The sequence below is a fragment of the Cynoglossus semilaevis genome, chromosome 15 (assembly GCF_000523025.1).
Source record: "Cynoglossus semilaevis isolate Cse_v1.0 chromosome 15, Cse_v1.0, whole genome shotgun sequence".
Taxonomy (NCBI): domain Eukaryota; kingdom Metazoa; phylum Chordata; class Actinopteri; order Pleuronectiformes; family Cynoglossidae; genus Cynoglossus; species Cynoglossus semilaevis.
The window spans coordinates 16,720,282-16,735,054 of NC_024321.1; the positions used below are offsets into that span (position 1 = coordinate 16,720,282).

General features: G+C 42.0%; 1 protein-coding gene across 1 annotated transcript in view; it reads left to right on the top strand.

Moving 5' to 3' along the window:
- Positions 1–14,773, top strand: part of aff2 (AF4/FMR2 family, member 2) — a 102,253-nt gene that overhangs the window by 56,261 nt on the left and 31,219 nt on the right. The window contains exons 6-9 of the mRNA XM_025063367.1: positions 7,072–7,116; positions 9,842–9,928; positions 11,079–11,115; positions 11,882–11,942. Coding sequence (XP_024919135.1) covers positions 7,072–7,116; positions 9,842–9,928; positions 11,079–11,115; positions 11,882–11,942 — 230 coding nt within the window. The remainder of the gene's footprint in view (positions 1–7,071; positions 7,117–9,841; positions 9,929–11,078; positions 11,116–11,881; positions 11,943–14,773) is intronic.

Genomic DNA, 14,773 nt, shown 5'->3' on the forward strand with positions numbered 1-14,773 from the left:
TCTGGGTTTGTTTTTAACTCAGATTTTTCGGGGTTGTTTACACCGTCTGTGTTGTTTTCTACAGATGATTCAGAGAATTCAGAGAATAAAGTCACTTTTTGTTAGACAAAAACCCAGACCTACAGCATATGAGAGACTTCATAAAATACAGTGTATTTTATATTCTGTGCCGTAAAACTGAAATAATAAGGACAAAAAAAATTGTTTAACAATCAAGTTTTGTTTCCCCCCCAAAAATAACAGTGTTTTGTCAGTCGGAAACTTGAGAATCGGACGATTAATTCAGTTTACATGTTGTACAATTTTAGGACAAATGGTCTTAAAAAATAAATAAATAAAATTAGGTTTTCTGGGCCCCCATGCCCACCCACCTCTGAAACACTCATTACATTTACAGTGTTCTGTCACATGACAAACTGTTCAGAATAATTAGATGTTGATACAACATGTATATAAAAAGGGTTTTGTGCAACAAACCAAGAACTACCAGAAAAGAAGATGGATTGAGTCAGTTGATGGATGTTGTTCATCTGTTCATCTGTCAAAGCAGTAAATACACACACACACACACACACACACACCTGCCACGTCTCCACCGAGCTGTCGATCCAGATTAGAACTTTTTGAGACGTTCCACATTTAGGTGCGTTGAACCCGTTATCTGCATCTGCCGCTGCTTCTTTAGGTGAAGCGTTTCCTTCGCGCCGCAAGACAAATGCGCACGTCACACGCGGGCACTTAGGCGCGTCTCAACACATGCACATGCTGCTGGAAGGCCAATTAGCGCAGGGTGAGAACGACGGTCTTATTTGAAGCCGTGTTTCAATGACAACATTTAATTGGACGGTAAATCAACTCCTTATCTGCTGCTCCACAGCCTGGTGGCAAGTTTACAGAGGGAGTGAAACAGAGAGCGAGGACGAGGGGGGGGGAGGGGGGAGAGGAAGTTGGGAAGGAGAAAAGGAGGGCTACAATAATAAAGGGGAGGGGCGCTGGATGTTGTCGTGCAGTTGTTTGCGACTCTGCTGGCTCTAAATTCTGGAGCAACAACTAGGCCACGAAGAGACATTTAGTCTGGATGGCAACAGCAGAGGACGAGCAGGACAAAGTCGACTTCAAATTACAGTTAATTATTTCAATCTGTGACAATTTCCTGAGGTGAAGGTCCCAAAAAAAAAAAACCCCATCAATATCAGTGCAGAATATTTCCCCAGTATTTCATCAGTTACAGCAGTGAGTGAATTTCAAACTGTCAAATAAAAACTACAGCTTTCTACAATATGGCAACATCGATTTTTAACTCTGAAAAAAAACACTCTCAAATAAGAACTTATGATTTTTAACTCTTGAAAAAAAAAACACTCTCAAATAAGAACTTAAAAAATGACTCATTGCACCTGCAGTATTTGAGTGAGACTGTATGACCAACGTATGATGGCGTAATCAATGACCCCAGGTCATAGGTGGTCTTCTGATTACAAAGAACACACAAAGGTTTGTGAATGTGTGTCTGATTGCATGGATTTGATTGGCCGATTACATCACATGAGAACAGGAACGTGGCCTTTTACTCTAATAACCACAGAACCTGCACCATTGGTTCACAGCCTTTTTTGGCATCGACCCCCAGAGACATTTCAGTAGCTTGTCATGTGATTGTAATGGTGGCCTTAAAAAAACCCATAAGTTTGGTATTCATTTTATATCAGTAATTTTGTTCAATCAATTGCTAGACATTTTACTGCGACCCCATTTAAATTCTAGGCGACCTCACATGGGGTCACTACCCCAAGGTTGAAAATCACTGACCTACACTTTCTAGATTGACTCAAACCCTGGACTGCAGTCCACCTTTTTAGTTCCCCCTGCTACAGTTGGATGCAGTAATGATTCCCTAATTTGAATTATTAATATTTCAAGATTTAATGACCACTTTTGGATTTTTGTGAATTTAAAATTAGAAAATAATCAGAATCCTGTAATTAACCACTGTTTTGACCAGGGTCTTAAAAATTTACCTCCGTTTGGGTTCGATTCAGAGGTCGTGAAAAAGTCTGTTTTTATACAAGAAAGGTCCATAAGGGGAGCTAACACACACACACACACACACACAGAGGGAGTCAGAGAGTGAAGTTTCCTTTGAGGGCGATGCCTGTGATCTATCTATCGTGCTGGTAATCCCAGTGATGGCAGCCACTTCAGCTCTGTAAACAGCTAAAATATGGATGATAAAAGGAGCAGATGAAACCGAATAAACAAGGAGCCTGTGGTCAAAAAAAGAATCCTTGAGGATTTTTCCAAACCCTGTTGGACCACATCGTGCACGGTCTTCAGCTCCAAACTTCACACGCGCACCGAGCGGATGATTGACAGGTTTTATTTGACCGCGTTAGAGCCGGAAGTTTGGACACTGGCTGTAATTTATCCGAAAAATAAACCTGGATCTCATCAAACTGAGTGGAACAACGGGAAGAAACACGGCAAATATGTGAGTGAGTTTCACTCAGACGACAGTGTTGACTTTCACCAGGCTGCAGATTTGAATGTGTTTGACTTTGTCTTTGTCTTTGTTCATTATACTTTTTCATTCCCCTGCTGTCTCTCTCCTCTCTGCCCATCGTAAAGTCAAATGACTGGTTTTTCTAAAAAAAAACAAAAACTTTACTTTGACTTTCTATTCCACAGTCAATCATTTTGTTAGCACTCCACGTTTTGCTAACTGACGATCAGCGATCAGCAAGAAATTCCAGTGATGTAAAGCGCAGAAGTTTTGATGTTCGATGGTCTCACGTCTCTGATCTCCTTCTGACCCAGAGGTTAGTTTTTGCGCCAAAATGTAGTTCAAAATTTGGTCAGTGGTCCAGTTTAGTGTTGGTTGGGTGTAGAATACTGGGTGAAATTATTTAAATAAAATGTAGAAGAAAAAAACCCCCATAACTTTCAAAAATAAATCGGCGCATTTGATATCTGCCGCCACCTAGTGGCATCAACAGAGATTAATGTCAATAAGTTTTTTAATGTGTAAATCAGAATGATTGACAACAGTCATACCCTGTACCAGAGTTTGGTGGGCCCACATTATAAAGCCGAGAGGGCCACATCTGGCCCACGGGCCGTAGCTTTCCCGGGTCTGTTCTGAATTTTCAAAGTTCTTGTTTACATGTACACATCTGAGCTAAAATCTTTAAATTCCATTGCAGAAAAATTAGCAAAACTCTCTCTTCCTCAGACCAACAGGCGGTGCGTTGCTCCAGTGACTGCGTTTCTTTCTGCGATCCGTTTGTAAATCACTGTTTTTGGAGCGCGCTGGCGTCTCTGTTGGCGCTCGCAAAATGTGATGAGTTTTTGTTTTGTTTTTTGGGTTTTTTTTTCACAATTTTACCGTTTTTATAAGCCAAACAACCACTTGGCTAATCAAGGGAATCGTCAGGAGACTAATTCTGGCAGCGATAATAACAGTGTGTGTGTGTTAAACCGGTCTGCGTCGGTATATGAGTCTGTGTGGTCCGGAACGTTCCTGTGTGCCTGTCTACGAGCGAGTGAAAGCACTTTTATGTTGGTACGTGTGTTTATCCGCAGAGGGTTGATGTGTGTGTGTGCGTGTGTGTGTGTGTGTGTGTGCGCGCGCAGACGTCTGTCCATCTGTCTGAGCTGCTATTTGAGGTAGAGAGGATTTCTGCCTCAGTAATTGCCTCCTGCAGAATCTGTCTCCCTCTCTGTCTCTCTCCCTCTCTCTCTCATTTTTCTCCCCTCTCCTCACTCCTAACGTTATCCTTTCTACCCTTCTGCACACTTCCTCCGTCGCTCATCTTTCATTTCTTTATATCTCCTCAGTCTCTCTGTGCTTGAAATCAGCAGCAGCCACACACTCTGAGCAATTAGCACCCAGTCCACAGTGTGTGTGTGTGTGTGTGTGCGTGTGCGGAGAGCAAACAACAACAACCTGTGCTGTTGTCTCTGTGTTCTGATCCAATAACTGACGACTCCAGTGATGGACAGGGCAGGTGGAGACGACGGCGAAGAATAAAATAATACGACTGCTTTGATTTCTGTCTGACGGCTGTGTTTGAAAAAAAAAATGGACGTCACATTTTTTTTTTATTTATCAAATTTGTTTGTATATTATGAGGAACAGAAACTGCGAGAAATGTATTTATTTATTGTTAAAATATACAAAATTGAATTAAATCAGTGGTCACCAGCAGAAACTTGGGTGGAAAACATCTGTATTTAAATTGTTTGTAAATCTGAAAGTGTCTTGACTCATTTTAAACGGCCCTTGTAAGTGTAAACCTCCGTCTTGACTCATTTTAAACGGCCCTTGTACACAAGTAAGTGTGTCAACCGTTGACTTCTTTATGTCACCACATGGTGTCGTATGTCGGCCCTAGGACACATTAATCTAAAACATTTTATATGTTCAGTTTTGCAAAAAAAAAAAAAATTACCCTTCACTGATCAGACGACGTCAGTTTAAACACAGCACTGGTGTCAAAGCTCTGCTCACTTTCTGTTCATCTGGCTGCAGGAAGTCAAGTCGTCTGAAGACGTATCAGTGGCAGTACTTGGTATTGGGCAGTACACAAACCAAGATACTCACACTAGTATCGCTTCGTATCGTATCAAGACACGATACACTAAAAAAACAAGTTTTATATTTCTACGTGTGCCTGTGTCTCTGCTGACAGCAGCGCCCCGTTGTGGCCTGATGTGGAATCACAGCTCCTGACTGAGATGTTCAAATGTGTCCTTCTGTCTGTGAACTGTGTATATCACCTCCCCCCCCTTCTCGTGCCCCTCCCCCCTCCAGATGACTTTTATCGTACTGTTGTTTTTACCAGTCACTTACTAAAGTGCAGTGTGATGATGTCATCAGTGACTCAGTGGTTCCTGTGCTCATGTTGCTGCCATTAGTAATGGCGTGTGACAAAGGTTACAGTGCTGTAATGGGTTAGACATGAGTTCTGGGCTGAACTCTCTCTCTCTCTCTCTCTCTCTCTCTCTCTCTCTCTCTTTAACTGCAGTGATCCATGCTATGATAACGTGGGGCCAATTGCCTCACTTTGCTTTAATTGTTTTGTGGAAACTATGATTTGTTATTGGATCATTATTTTTCCTGCTGTTCGACAGGTTCGAGGTAACACACACACACACACACACACACTGTGTCTGTCCTTCTACCACGGGCAATCGTGATTTGTTCCAAATGAGTGGAACAAAAAATTAGCATTGCACTTTGGCTGAACCCACACGGTAAAAAGTCCGCGGCAGGAAGACGTCACTACTTTTACTCATGTTCAGTATGTTCTGATTCTGTCGCAGTCATTTTGACCTGAGCATTTTCTTCTTCTTCTTCTTCTTCTCCTTCTTGATGCCGGTTTAAATTATGCTGGTCACACAGCGTCCTCGGTGATAGCCCCGACCCCTGTCTATAATGTAACTTCAGTCACTCGCCCAGATTAGTCCTGTTCAAAGAGGAAATTAATTGTCAAGGGCACAGGCTGCTGCGTATTATCAGTCGGCCGCGGCTGAACTAATTATTTCAATCGCTGCGGCTGCAAACGTCTGCGCTCAGAAAGGATATTTTTCCATGTAAATTAAACTTCTAATAATCAAACTGAAACGGCCTCGCGGTTGAACACCAGACAGACGAAGCGACTGGTGTTAAAGTCGGAGTGAATAATGATCTGAACGATGACAAAAAAACTGCTTATTTTATAGAGAAAACTGCTGGACGACGACGATGATGATGACGAATTTCTCTGATGAATCACATCCTTAAACATTGATGCCATTAAAATGAATCAACCCTTGTGTAATATCTGAGGCGTCGACGTGTCGTAGTGTGTATTTTACATAGAAGATGGAGAAAAAAAAACACCTGTTGGTCGTCGACCCATTTTTCTTCCTTCAGCATAAAAATGTGTCATTACAGCAACGCTGTGTTCTTTAAGACCAGAGTTTGAAAGATTGATCACAGACATCAGTGGACACAGGGCCAGGTATCAATCACACACACACACACTCTGGTCACTCCTGCACACACACTCTGCATTGAGTCACATATAATTGCAAAATTGAATCACTCACTTAAGGTTTTCACCCTGATGAACTTCTAAAACCTGATAAACCTGAAGTCAAAAGGTTTTAAGACACATCACAAAAACACAGCTGCACTCGGTGTTTCCATCCAACCGTGGAACGACACGTGAGGTTTTTCTTTGTTGCGGCGTCGATTTGTGTGTTTACTCGCCGATTTAACGGCCAGATGTGCGTTTCATGGGTTTCCATGTATCTAATCAGAACCGGTGGTTGATTACACGACGTTTAGACGTTCAGATAGACACACGCGCAGCTGGAAATCTGTTAGATCTCCAAAAATGTCCGTAAATTGTCTTTGAAGTACTTTCCAGAATCACAGAGTTCAAAGTTACGTCAATAAATCATTATATATAATCATTATATATATATGTATATATATATATATATATATACACTCAATGTCTCCTTCCTGCACTGAGCCAAATCCCATCATTGATTTGTGGCATTTCAGTGTCCTCTCAGTCAGGGGTACCCAACCACCGGGTCAGGGACCAGTAGCGAGCCATGGATCATTTGGTATTCGGCCACACAGAAAATTAAAAACCAGATGTATTTCGAATTCTTTTCAACATTTCTCTGAATGATGTTTTCTTTTGAAAATCAATACTTCTGAAGTCTTTGGGACCATGTGACAATCTGCTTCTTTGTCTCATCATAGGACTGACATCTGGGTCCTTTAATGCTGTTGACGAGCATTAATTTCCATTTGAATTTAGTTCAAATCTTAAATCCATAATCTAAAGATCTTTTTTTTTAGGGTTGAAAAACTTTTAAAAAATCATCAAAAACAGACACAGACACTGTATTTGAAATGATAAAAAACACTCATTTAACATACAGAGTCAGTAATGCAGTGATGCATTGTGGGTGACTGTGCTTCACCTTTTTCTGTCGCCTTTACATGTGTTAAAGTCACGCTGCTATAAATAGTGTTAAAGTCTCTTTGTCTTTTTGCTCTGTTTTCTGCAGGTCAGTCTGCCAAATGACTCCAGCTGCGTGGAAGAGATTTTGCGGGTGAGCTGCGAGCACACACAAACACACACACGCATGCACACAGTGAGAGAAGAATAATTGCACTGATTATCAGCTGTTTTCTCTTCGGCCACAAAGACCTTCATGCGACTCCTGGGAGTCTGAAGAAGGAAAGGACAAAGGGGAGAAAGAGAAGAAAAACAGAAAAATAAAAGGCACAGAGTAGAAAGAGTGAGACGGTTGACTCAGGTCAGCGATCATACACGTTGATTGTTCATGCAGGGTGACTCGGTGCAGCTCTCCTCCTTCACTCTCCATATTTCTTCACCTGCCCTCTGCTTCACCCACTCTGTCAGTAAAATCTCATCCACCGGTGTATATGTATTTTCAGGTCACCTCCCCCGTCCGCCGTGTTCTTTCGGGGCAAAGTCAAAGCAGAAATGTTTCCTCACTAATCTTTCCAGTCAGAAGATCGGCGTCTATCGAGACAATGACCTTCTCTGAATGCTTTATGTCAGGTTACATCGTTCCTCGCCCTCCCCTCTGTCTCCCCTCTGTCTCCGTCTCCCTCGCTGCCCTCACCTTTGTCGTGATGCTCACCGGACTGTCTGCTCCATCAGTTCATCTCTCTCTCTCTGCCCTGTGTCATTCACTTCTCTTTCTCTTTCTTCCCCGATCAATATGCTGGCCAGCAGGCTGTGCGACAGATAGTGTGCTGTGAGCTGCATCAAACGCCTCGGTCAATAGTATCAGAGCTCTGTTGAATCCACTCTGATGTTTTTAAGCCACGTCAAGTGGAAAGATCACAGGGTTCGGCCTGTGAGGTCAGGTGAGGTGATCGGGGTGAAGGGAGGGTTAGGAGGGGGGGTGGGGGTGGGGGTTATTATTATTCATTCATTTTTGCTCTAATACACAGTCGATAAAGCTATTATTTTTATTATTCACTCATTTTTTGCTCTAATACACAGTCGATAAAGATGTTGAAATTTAAACACCCTGTGGGAAAGTATTTCTCTTAATGATTATTAACCAACAACGCTATGAGAATGAGAGTTTTATTTTTGCATATTTTTATTGACATGTTTCCATATGAATAATTCCATCATTTGGATTAGTCACAAATACAAACAGGCTTGATTAATCATGATTAGTTACCGTCCTGATTAATCGTGATTAATTGTTATTAATCCACAGCTACACTGCAATGAATCGGATTAAAACATTTTATGGGATTGCTAGCCCTAACAAAACTATTTGCCACTGGTCAGAAATTACTGCGTATTGAAGTACTTATTGTAGTATATGGTGGTGTTGAAGGGACTGAAACAGTGATTTTTTTTTTTTCTACTACACTAAATCCATCCACACCTTTGAAACTGTTCTTTTTTTATGGCTAGGTCAGGACGGCTAATACGAGCGCTACTGGTGACGACAAGCTAATTAAAACATAATTATGAATCATTTATTTTTAATTAAAGTCTGATTATTCTTCCGCTCTAGTCCACGGAGGTGGACCGGAGTGGACGATTGGGATTTCCTGTCACCGTACGGCCGCACTGACGTGTACGACTGTTTTAGGTGCGGCAGATCGGGGGTTATCGCTCATTTATATACGAGCAGGAAAACAAAAGTCATCATCATCTGTCTGAGGCGTCTGTCCAAACACAGAGAGGTTGTGATGACGTGTGGTCCTTCGACACACCCTGTGACTCCAAACCAGCTGTGTGGAGGAGAAAAGCTCACACACACACACACATCACACACACACAGACTGAAGAAACGTCAGTGACGTACACACACACACCTCATAAACATACCCACACACACACACACACACACACACACTGGAAAGTGCAGGGAACATGAGTCATCTGATGACTGTGAGTCATCGGTACCAGGGCCTGAGGAAAAGAGTGAGGGAGAATTGTGACGTTAATGACCTTTCACGACCTTTGACCTAGTCACCTGCTGTACTACAGCTATATTTTATATATATATATATATATATATATATATATATATATGTATATATGTGTGTGTGTGTATCTATTCCACTGTGATGACCATAACTAATGATGTTTGTACTGTTACTATAAATCACCCAGTGGCTGTATATTTAATATTTAATTTTTTTAACATTTGTTTTATTTGTTGATTTCATTTGCATTGGGTTGAATAGAGGTGTTTCAATATGTAGACGATCTACTGCTGTATGTTACTGATCGTTTGGTTTCTCTCTCCATAATTTTTAGTTACTTTGAAAAGTAGTTCTTGAAATCTGACATTTCAAAGGTTCAGGACACTTTAATTTTACTGACATTATAAATGTGGTAAATATCTTTTTGATCTATTCCTAGTTATAACAACACAGAAGCAGATTTGCTTTGGTTTTTTTTTTCCTTGTGTTGCAGCAGACTGGAGTCAACTTTTATTTTGGTAAAACAATAACTTTGCATTTTTAACTCCCAGTGAGTCACAGTCCTCCCCCAGCACCTCTCCGTTTGTTCTGGTTTATAAGATACTGTATATTAAACTCCACTCCGTCGGGGATACAGCGGCGTGATTGAACGCTGACTCGACTCCTCGCCGTCTGATCTGGTCCAATGGCAGCGGTCGGGCTTCCCTTCAGTCGTCGTTGTTCCAGATGAGAGAGAAACTTTCATTTACTTGGAATTATATTATTGGTTTGAGCCAAAGGAAATGATCATCAATAATGTGGGATGATGTAATAATGTGTGTGTTTGTGTTTGTGTTTGTGTGTGTACAGGAGATGACTCATTCCTGGCCTCCTCCTCTCACAGCCATACACACTCCCGGTAAAGCTGATCAAACCAAGTTTCCCATCCCCAACAAGGTTGGTTCACATTTCTGTTCACCTTTAATCCGTCAGAGTGTTGACGTTCACTCCTGTCTGGAACAGAAACACATTTATAGAAATGTATTTACAAACTCAACCCTGGTAACGTTTGCTTCCCTAACTGACACTGTCGCTGCACTGGGAGTAGAACAGAAATGTCAGATTGTTCAGAAACAACCTGCTGTAAAACCTTTACATTTATCGGCTGCTCCGGCGATACGTACAACATGTTGTAGATTATTTTTTGCATTATCTGGTTTTCATTATCGGAAGAAAATATGATAACATTATATGCTAATATCGGGCAGATAATATCGATCAGACATCCGTTAATCAATTCAACAGTGAAAAGATGAGTCTAGTATATATATATATACATGTATGTATATATATATATATATATGTATATGTATATGTATATATATATGTTGGTATTTTTCAGTATATGAAGGTAGAGAAATGCACAGGAAGTAAACCCAGCACATCTTTCAGAGTGACAGCCTGTGACTATAAATAAGAAGCGAGTGTCATGCCTGGACACTTCATCAGCCCGAGTTTCATAAAAAAATAAAAATAAAAAAAAAAATTCAAAAAAGCACCACCCACGGTGTCTTTGACAGGAAGTGTTTGGGAAGTGAAGTGCAGAAATGACAGCAGTCATCAAGCAGAAGTGAAACAACATAAAAACACGGAGCAAAGTGCCACTTCAGAAGATTGACGAGGGAGAAAAGTTTTTACTTCTCCCAGAGAAGGAAGTGTTTACGACACGTCGTAACGTAAACACCAGTCGTAGAGTAAGTCACATTAAAACAAACATTAATGTTATCTTTAACATTTAGAGACGGGAGACGGCGCTAGTTCCTGCCGTGTGCTTTTATGATTCGCGCTAATACAAAAACGGCTAATTGATGATGGAAACACACACACTCACACACATTGACAGTAAATGTGAGGCAGCAGTTCATGCAGCATCACAACTCAATCCTTCCTGTGAGTTTTGGAGGTGGATTGTGGGCCGCGGTGAATTTCTGTGTAATGGCATCGTTGTACTTCTGTGAAATCATTAGTGACATCTGTTGGTTTATTCATTCAGCTCGTCTCCCTCTGGCTCTCTCTCTCTCTCTCCCCCCCCTTCCTCTCTCACCAGGAATCACAGCATGTGACCTCGGGCTACAGCAGCCAGAGTAAGTTTCCCCGGCGTCGGCGCTCGCACCACACCACACCACACCACGCGTCGTCCTCGTACGATAATTAACCCTGAGGAGAGCATAAACGCCGCGCCACCCAGACGGAGGTGGTGGGCAGAACAGCTGACGTTTAAATACATCCACAGCCACAAGGGGGCGAACACTCTGCGTGTGTGTTCATTAGACAGAAGGGATTCCACACATGTATCTCCAGCGGTTTGATTGGCTCGTGGGGTTTTATCAACAAATCAGCACAAACACACACACACACCCTCACACACACACACATTTAAATGTTTATTTGTCCATTTTATTATTTAAGGATAATAATAATAACAACAACGAACCGACCTCTGCTTTTGAGCGGGGGGGATTTTGGGGAGAGGGCTCAAGCGCCCGGGGAACAGTGTGTTGGGACGGTGCCCTGCTGAGGGCATCCTCAGTGGTGACCTGGCTGCTTGTGGAATCGAACCTTAAACCGTTCAAACGCAGGTCCGCTTCCTTAACCACTGAGCCCAGCACTGACCCAATAACTCGATGTATCAGCTGCATCGGTCGTTTTTCGACCGTTATGTTTGAGCCACGTGGTTCGTCCAAACGTGACACTCACAAACACACACCAATGTGTCATTCTGTCCAGTCAATTAAGTCTCGCTGCTTGTCAAACAGCCATCAAGGTGAACACACACACACACACACACTCACAGTGACAGAGTTGAAGTCAGCATCTAGTGACACTCAGATGTCTCCTGTTGTGTTGCAGAGCGATGTAGTGTTTCGGCTAACAAGCCTGCTGCTAAACCACCAGCTGCACCACAGAAGTCGTGAGTATTTTTTTTTCTTCTTCTTCTTTCTTATACACTCATGTGAACAAGCGCACACACACACGCACACTCACACACAGAATTATTGACCCTCTGCTGCTGCGATTGCCTCCAGGTGAAATTAAGTTTGGCTTCTTGGATGAAATTCAGTGCTGGCAGGAGGAGAAAAAGATTGTGTGGATCAGAGCGGGCGAGTGCAGCTACATTAATTTAATGTGAGCCAGGAGCACATTGCTACATCTCAGGTTTTCCGCCCGCTCTGCTCGCACGGCTTCAGAGCAGGATTGGTAGCAGGATGACTTTGGAGAGGCAGAAATCTTGGCTGCTACATCAGTCAGACCAAACCGTCATTCATGTAGTGGGGAAAGTGAAGGTGTGAAGGGATAACTAGTTGTCGGGAAAGGCGGCCATTACTGCCTGGACCGCGTTGAAAAGGAGTCGACTTTTTCTCTCCTCTGATGTTTTCACAGCGTATACGACTGTGATCCTGGAGTCGCGCTCACATTAAAGGGAAAGAATTGTATTTCATGGAAACAAAGACTTTCAAAAAAATTGAATACAAAAATCCAAATGTGACTCATACTGCAGTTGGACTTTTACTCTGTCACTGATGCAGGGGTCACAGGTCACAGCTGTGTAGCATAATAATATAATATATATATATATAATTGGAAATAATAATATAATTGATATATGTGATTTTTCCAGTTTTTTTATTATTATTATTTATAAATATGACAATAATAATAATGATCTGTAACTGTGTTTTATTACGTTTTTATTGCAATGTTTTATGCACGTTCAGAAACAGGCTTTGAAAAAGAAAAAAAAGCTAAAAAAAAAAAAAAAACACCTGACGGCTGAGAGATGATGCAAAACTCCTGCAAGTGAAGAAAAAAATTGCAAAATAGTCTAATCGTGGAATTAATTCAGCCGGATGGTTTGATTTAACTCTCAGATCGATGTGTAAACTCTCTTTTCCTCCTTATAAATATCACCATTAGGACGACGTCTGAGAGATGCAGTGCTTTGTTTTTTATATTTATTCATTTTTGTTTAATTCTTTTTTTATGTAACTTGTTACTCTCCAGAGTCAATAAGTCCATTCCTGGTGATTACTGCCCCCCCCACCTCCTCCCTTAACCCCCCCCTCCATCATGTATTCAGGCATAAACGCCGCTTTGTTTATTAGGGTGAAATAATTGTTATTGGTTACAAACAATGGCTGCTTTACTGCAGCCATTAGGCCGCTCTCTGTTTTTACTGTGATGCTCGAGAGCATAAAACGTTACAGATAATGAATAGGCCGCCGTCGTTTTATTCAAGAGTAATTGTCCCGTTGAACCTAAAAGCTCTATTTCTGGTCGGATGTAAAGCGTGTCTGACCGATGCGGGGGAACTCCTCCACAGTAATCCCTCTTCAGTCGACGCCACATTAGGAGGGGAATCTGAGGGAAAGATTTCTATTAGAGGAAAGCAAAGAACCTCGCTGCTCCACCACTTTTATGGCACTCTGAGACATGGCCTAATGTTCAGACTGCAGCGTGTAGGGTGAGGAACCTCCCAGAATGGGTGAGTCAGAATTTCCACTTTGTGAAGTCAGGTTTTGACTTTTTACCAACCAGAGAAAGAAAAAAAAAACAACGGAGAAACGCTGAGCTGTAAATTTTCTTCCGTTATTTTCGATGACCACAGTCATGTTGATGTGATCACTCGTTAGATGTGTTGGGTCAAAGGTCGCCATCACGTGGTCAGTGTTACATAGTCAGCTCTACATCACTCTATACTGAACAGAAGTTGGCAGAAAGATTGGGGTCAAAGGTCTCCGTTAGTGTCAAAGGTCAGGGTTATTTTAAATATACAATAATCAGAAATATAACATGCAAAGAGTGTGGTTCCACAGTCTGCCTCACACATCTGCCTTACATGCAGAGGGTCGTGGGTTTGAGCGCCACAGGGACCATATATCCCTAATGGCGCCCCCTGTGGGTTGCAAAGACTCACACTGCGAGTTCCCCCATTGTGCATTGTGGGACGAATGAGGGACTTAATCAAAAAAATTATTGTTATTATAAATACATGAATCATTGCACTGTGTATTTATACTGTAAATTTCACAAAGTGAAAAATTGAATTATTTTGAAGCCTTAAGTTTTACTAATGCAAATGGACCGATTTTTAGCCCGTTTTAAATGTGGATTTCCATGGTGTTTGTCCTGTCGGCAGCAGAGAGCGGTGTGTACATCACTGTGTATTTTTCACTCAGTGGATCGTACGTTTTCTGGCAGCCTTGCGTCGAGCTGTTTGACGTTAGTTTAGTTTGGATTTGTTGGGAATTGTAAAATATAACAAGCGAGAAAAACAAAAACAAAACCTTCTTCCAAAATAAAGTCTTCATTTGATTCTGTGGAGAGCAGGTTGACGTGGAGCTGCTGCCGCTGCTGCTGCTGCCAGAGCCGTGTGTCATCCATGCATTAGTCCATAACTCATCTGGCTCTGACGGCATTTATCTTCATAGATGCTTTCGCTCTCTCTTCCATTCCATTCCTCCCTCCCTCTCTCCCTCCCTTCCTCTCTCCCTCTCTCTCTCTGTCCCTTCTTCCATCATTATCATCTCCATCTCCCTCCATATCTCGCTCACTCCATCTGCTCTCTTCTTATGAACTAAAATATGAATCCATTATTCATTCGTTCAATCGTATCTATCGTCGATGAATGCAGCTCTGCGGTCGTCGAGTGTTTCTCCGTCGGTGCTTCGGTAAATTCAACACACAAACACACTGGTCCTCCTGAAAACACCTCCAACCACAGGGATTGTTGCGCTGACAAGA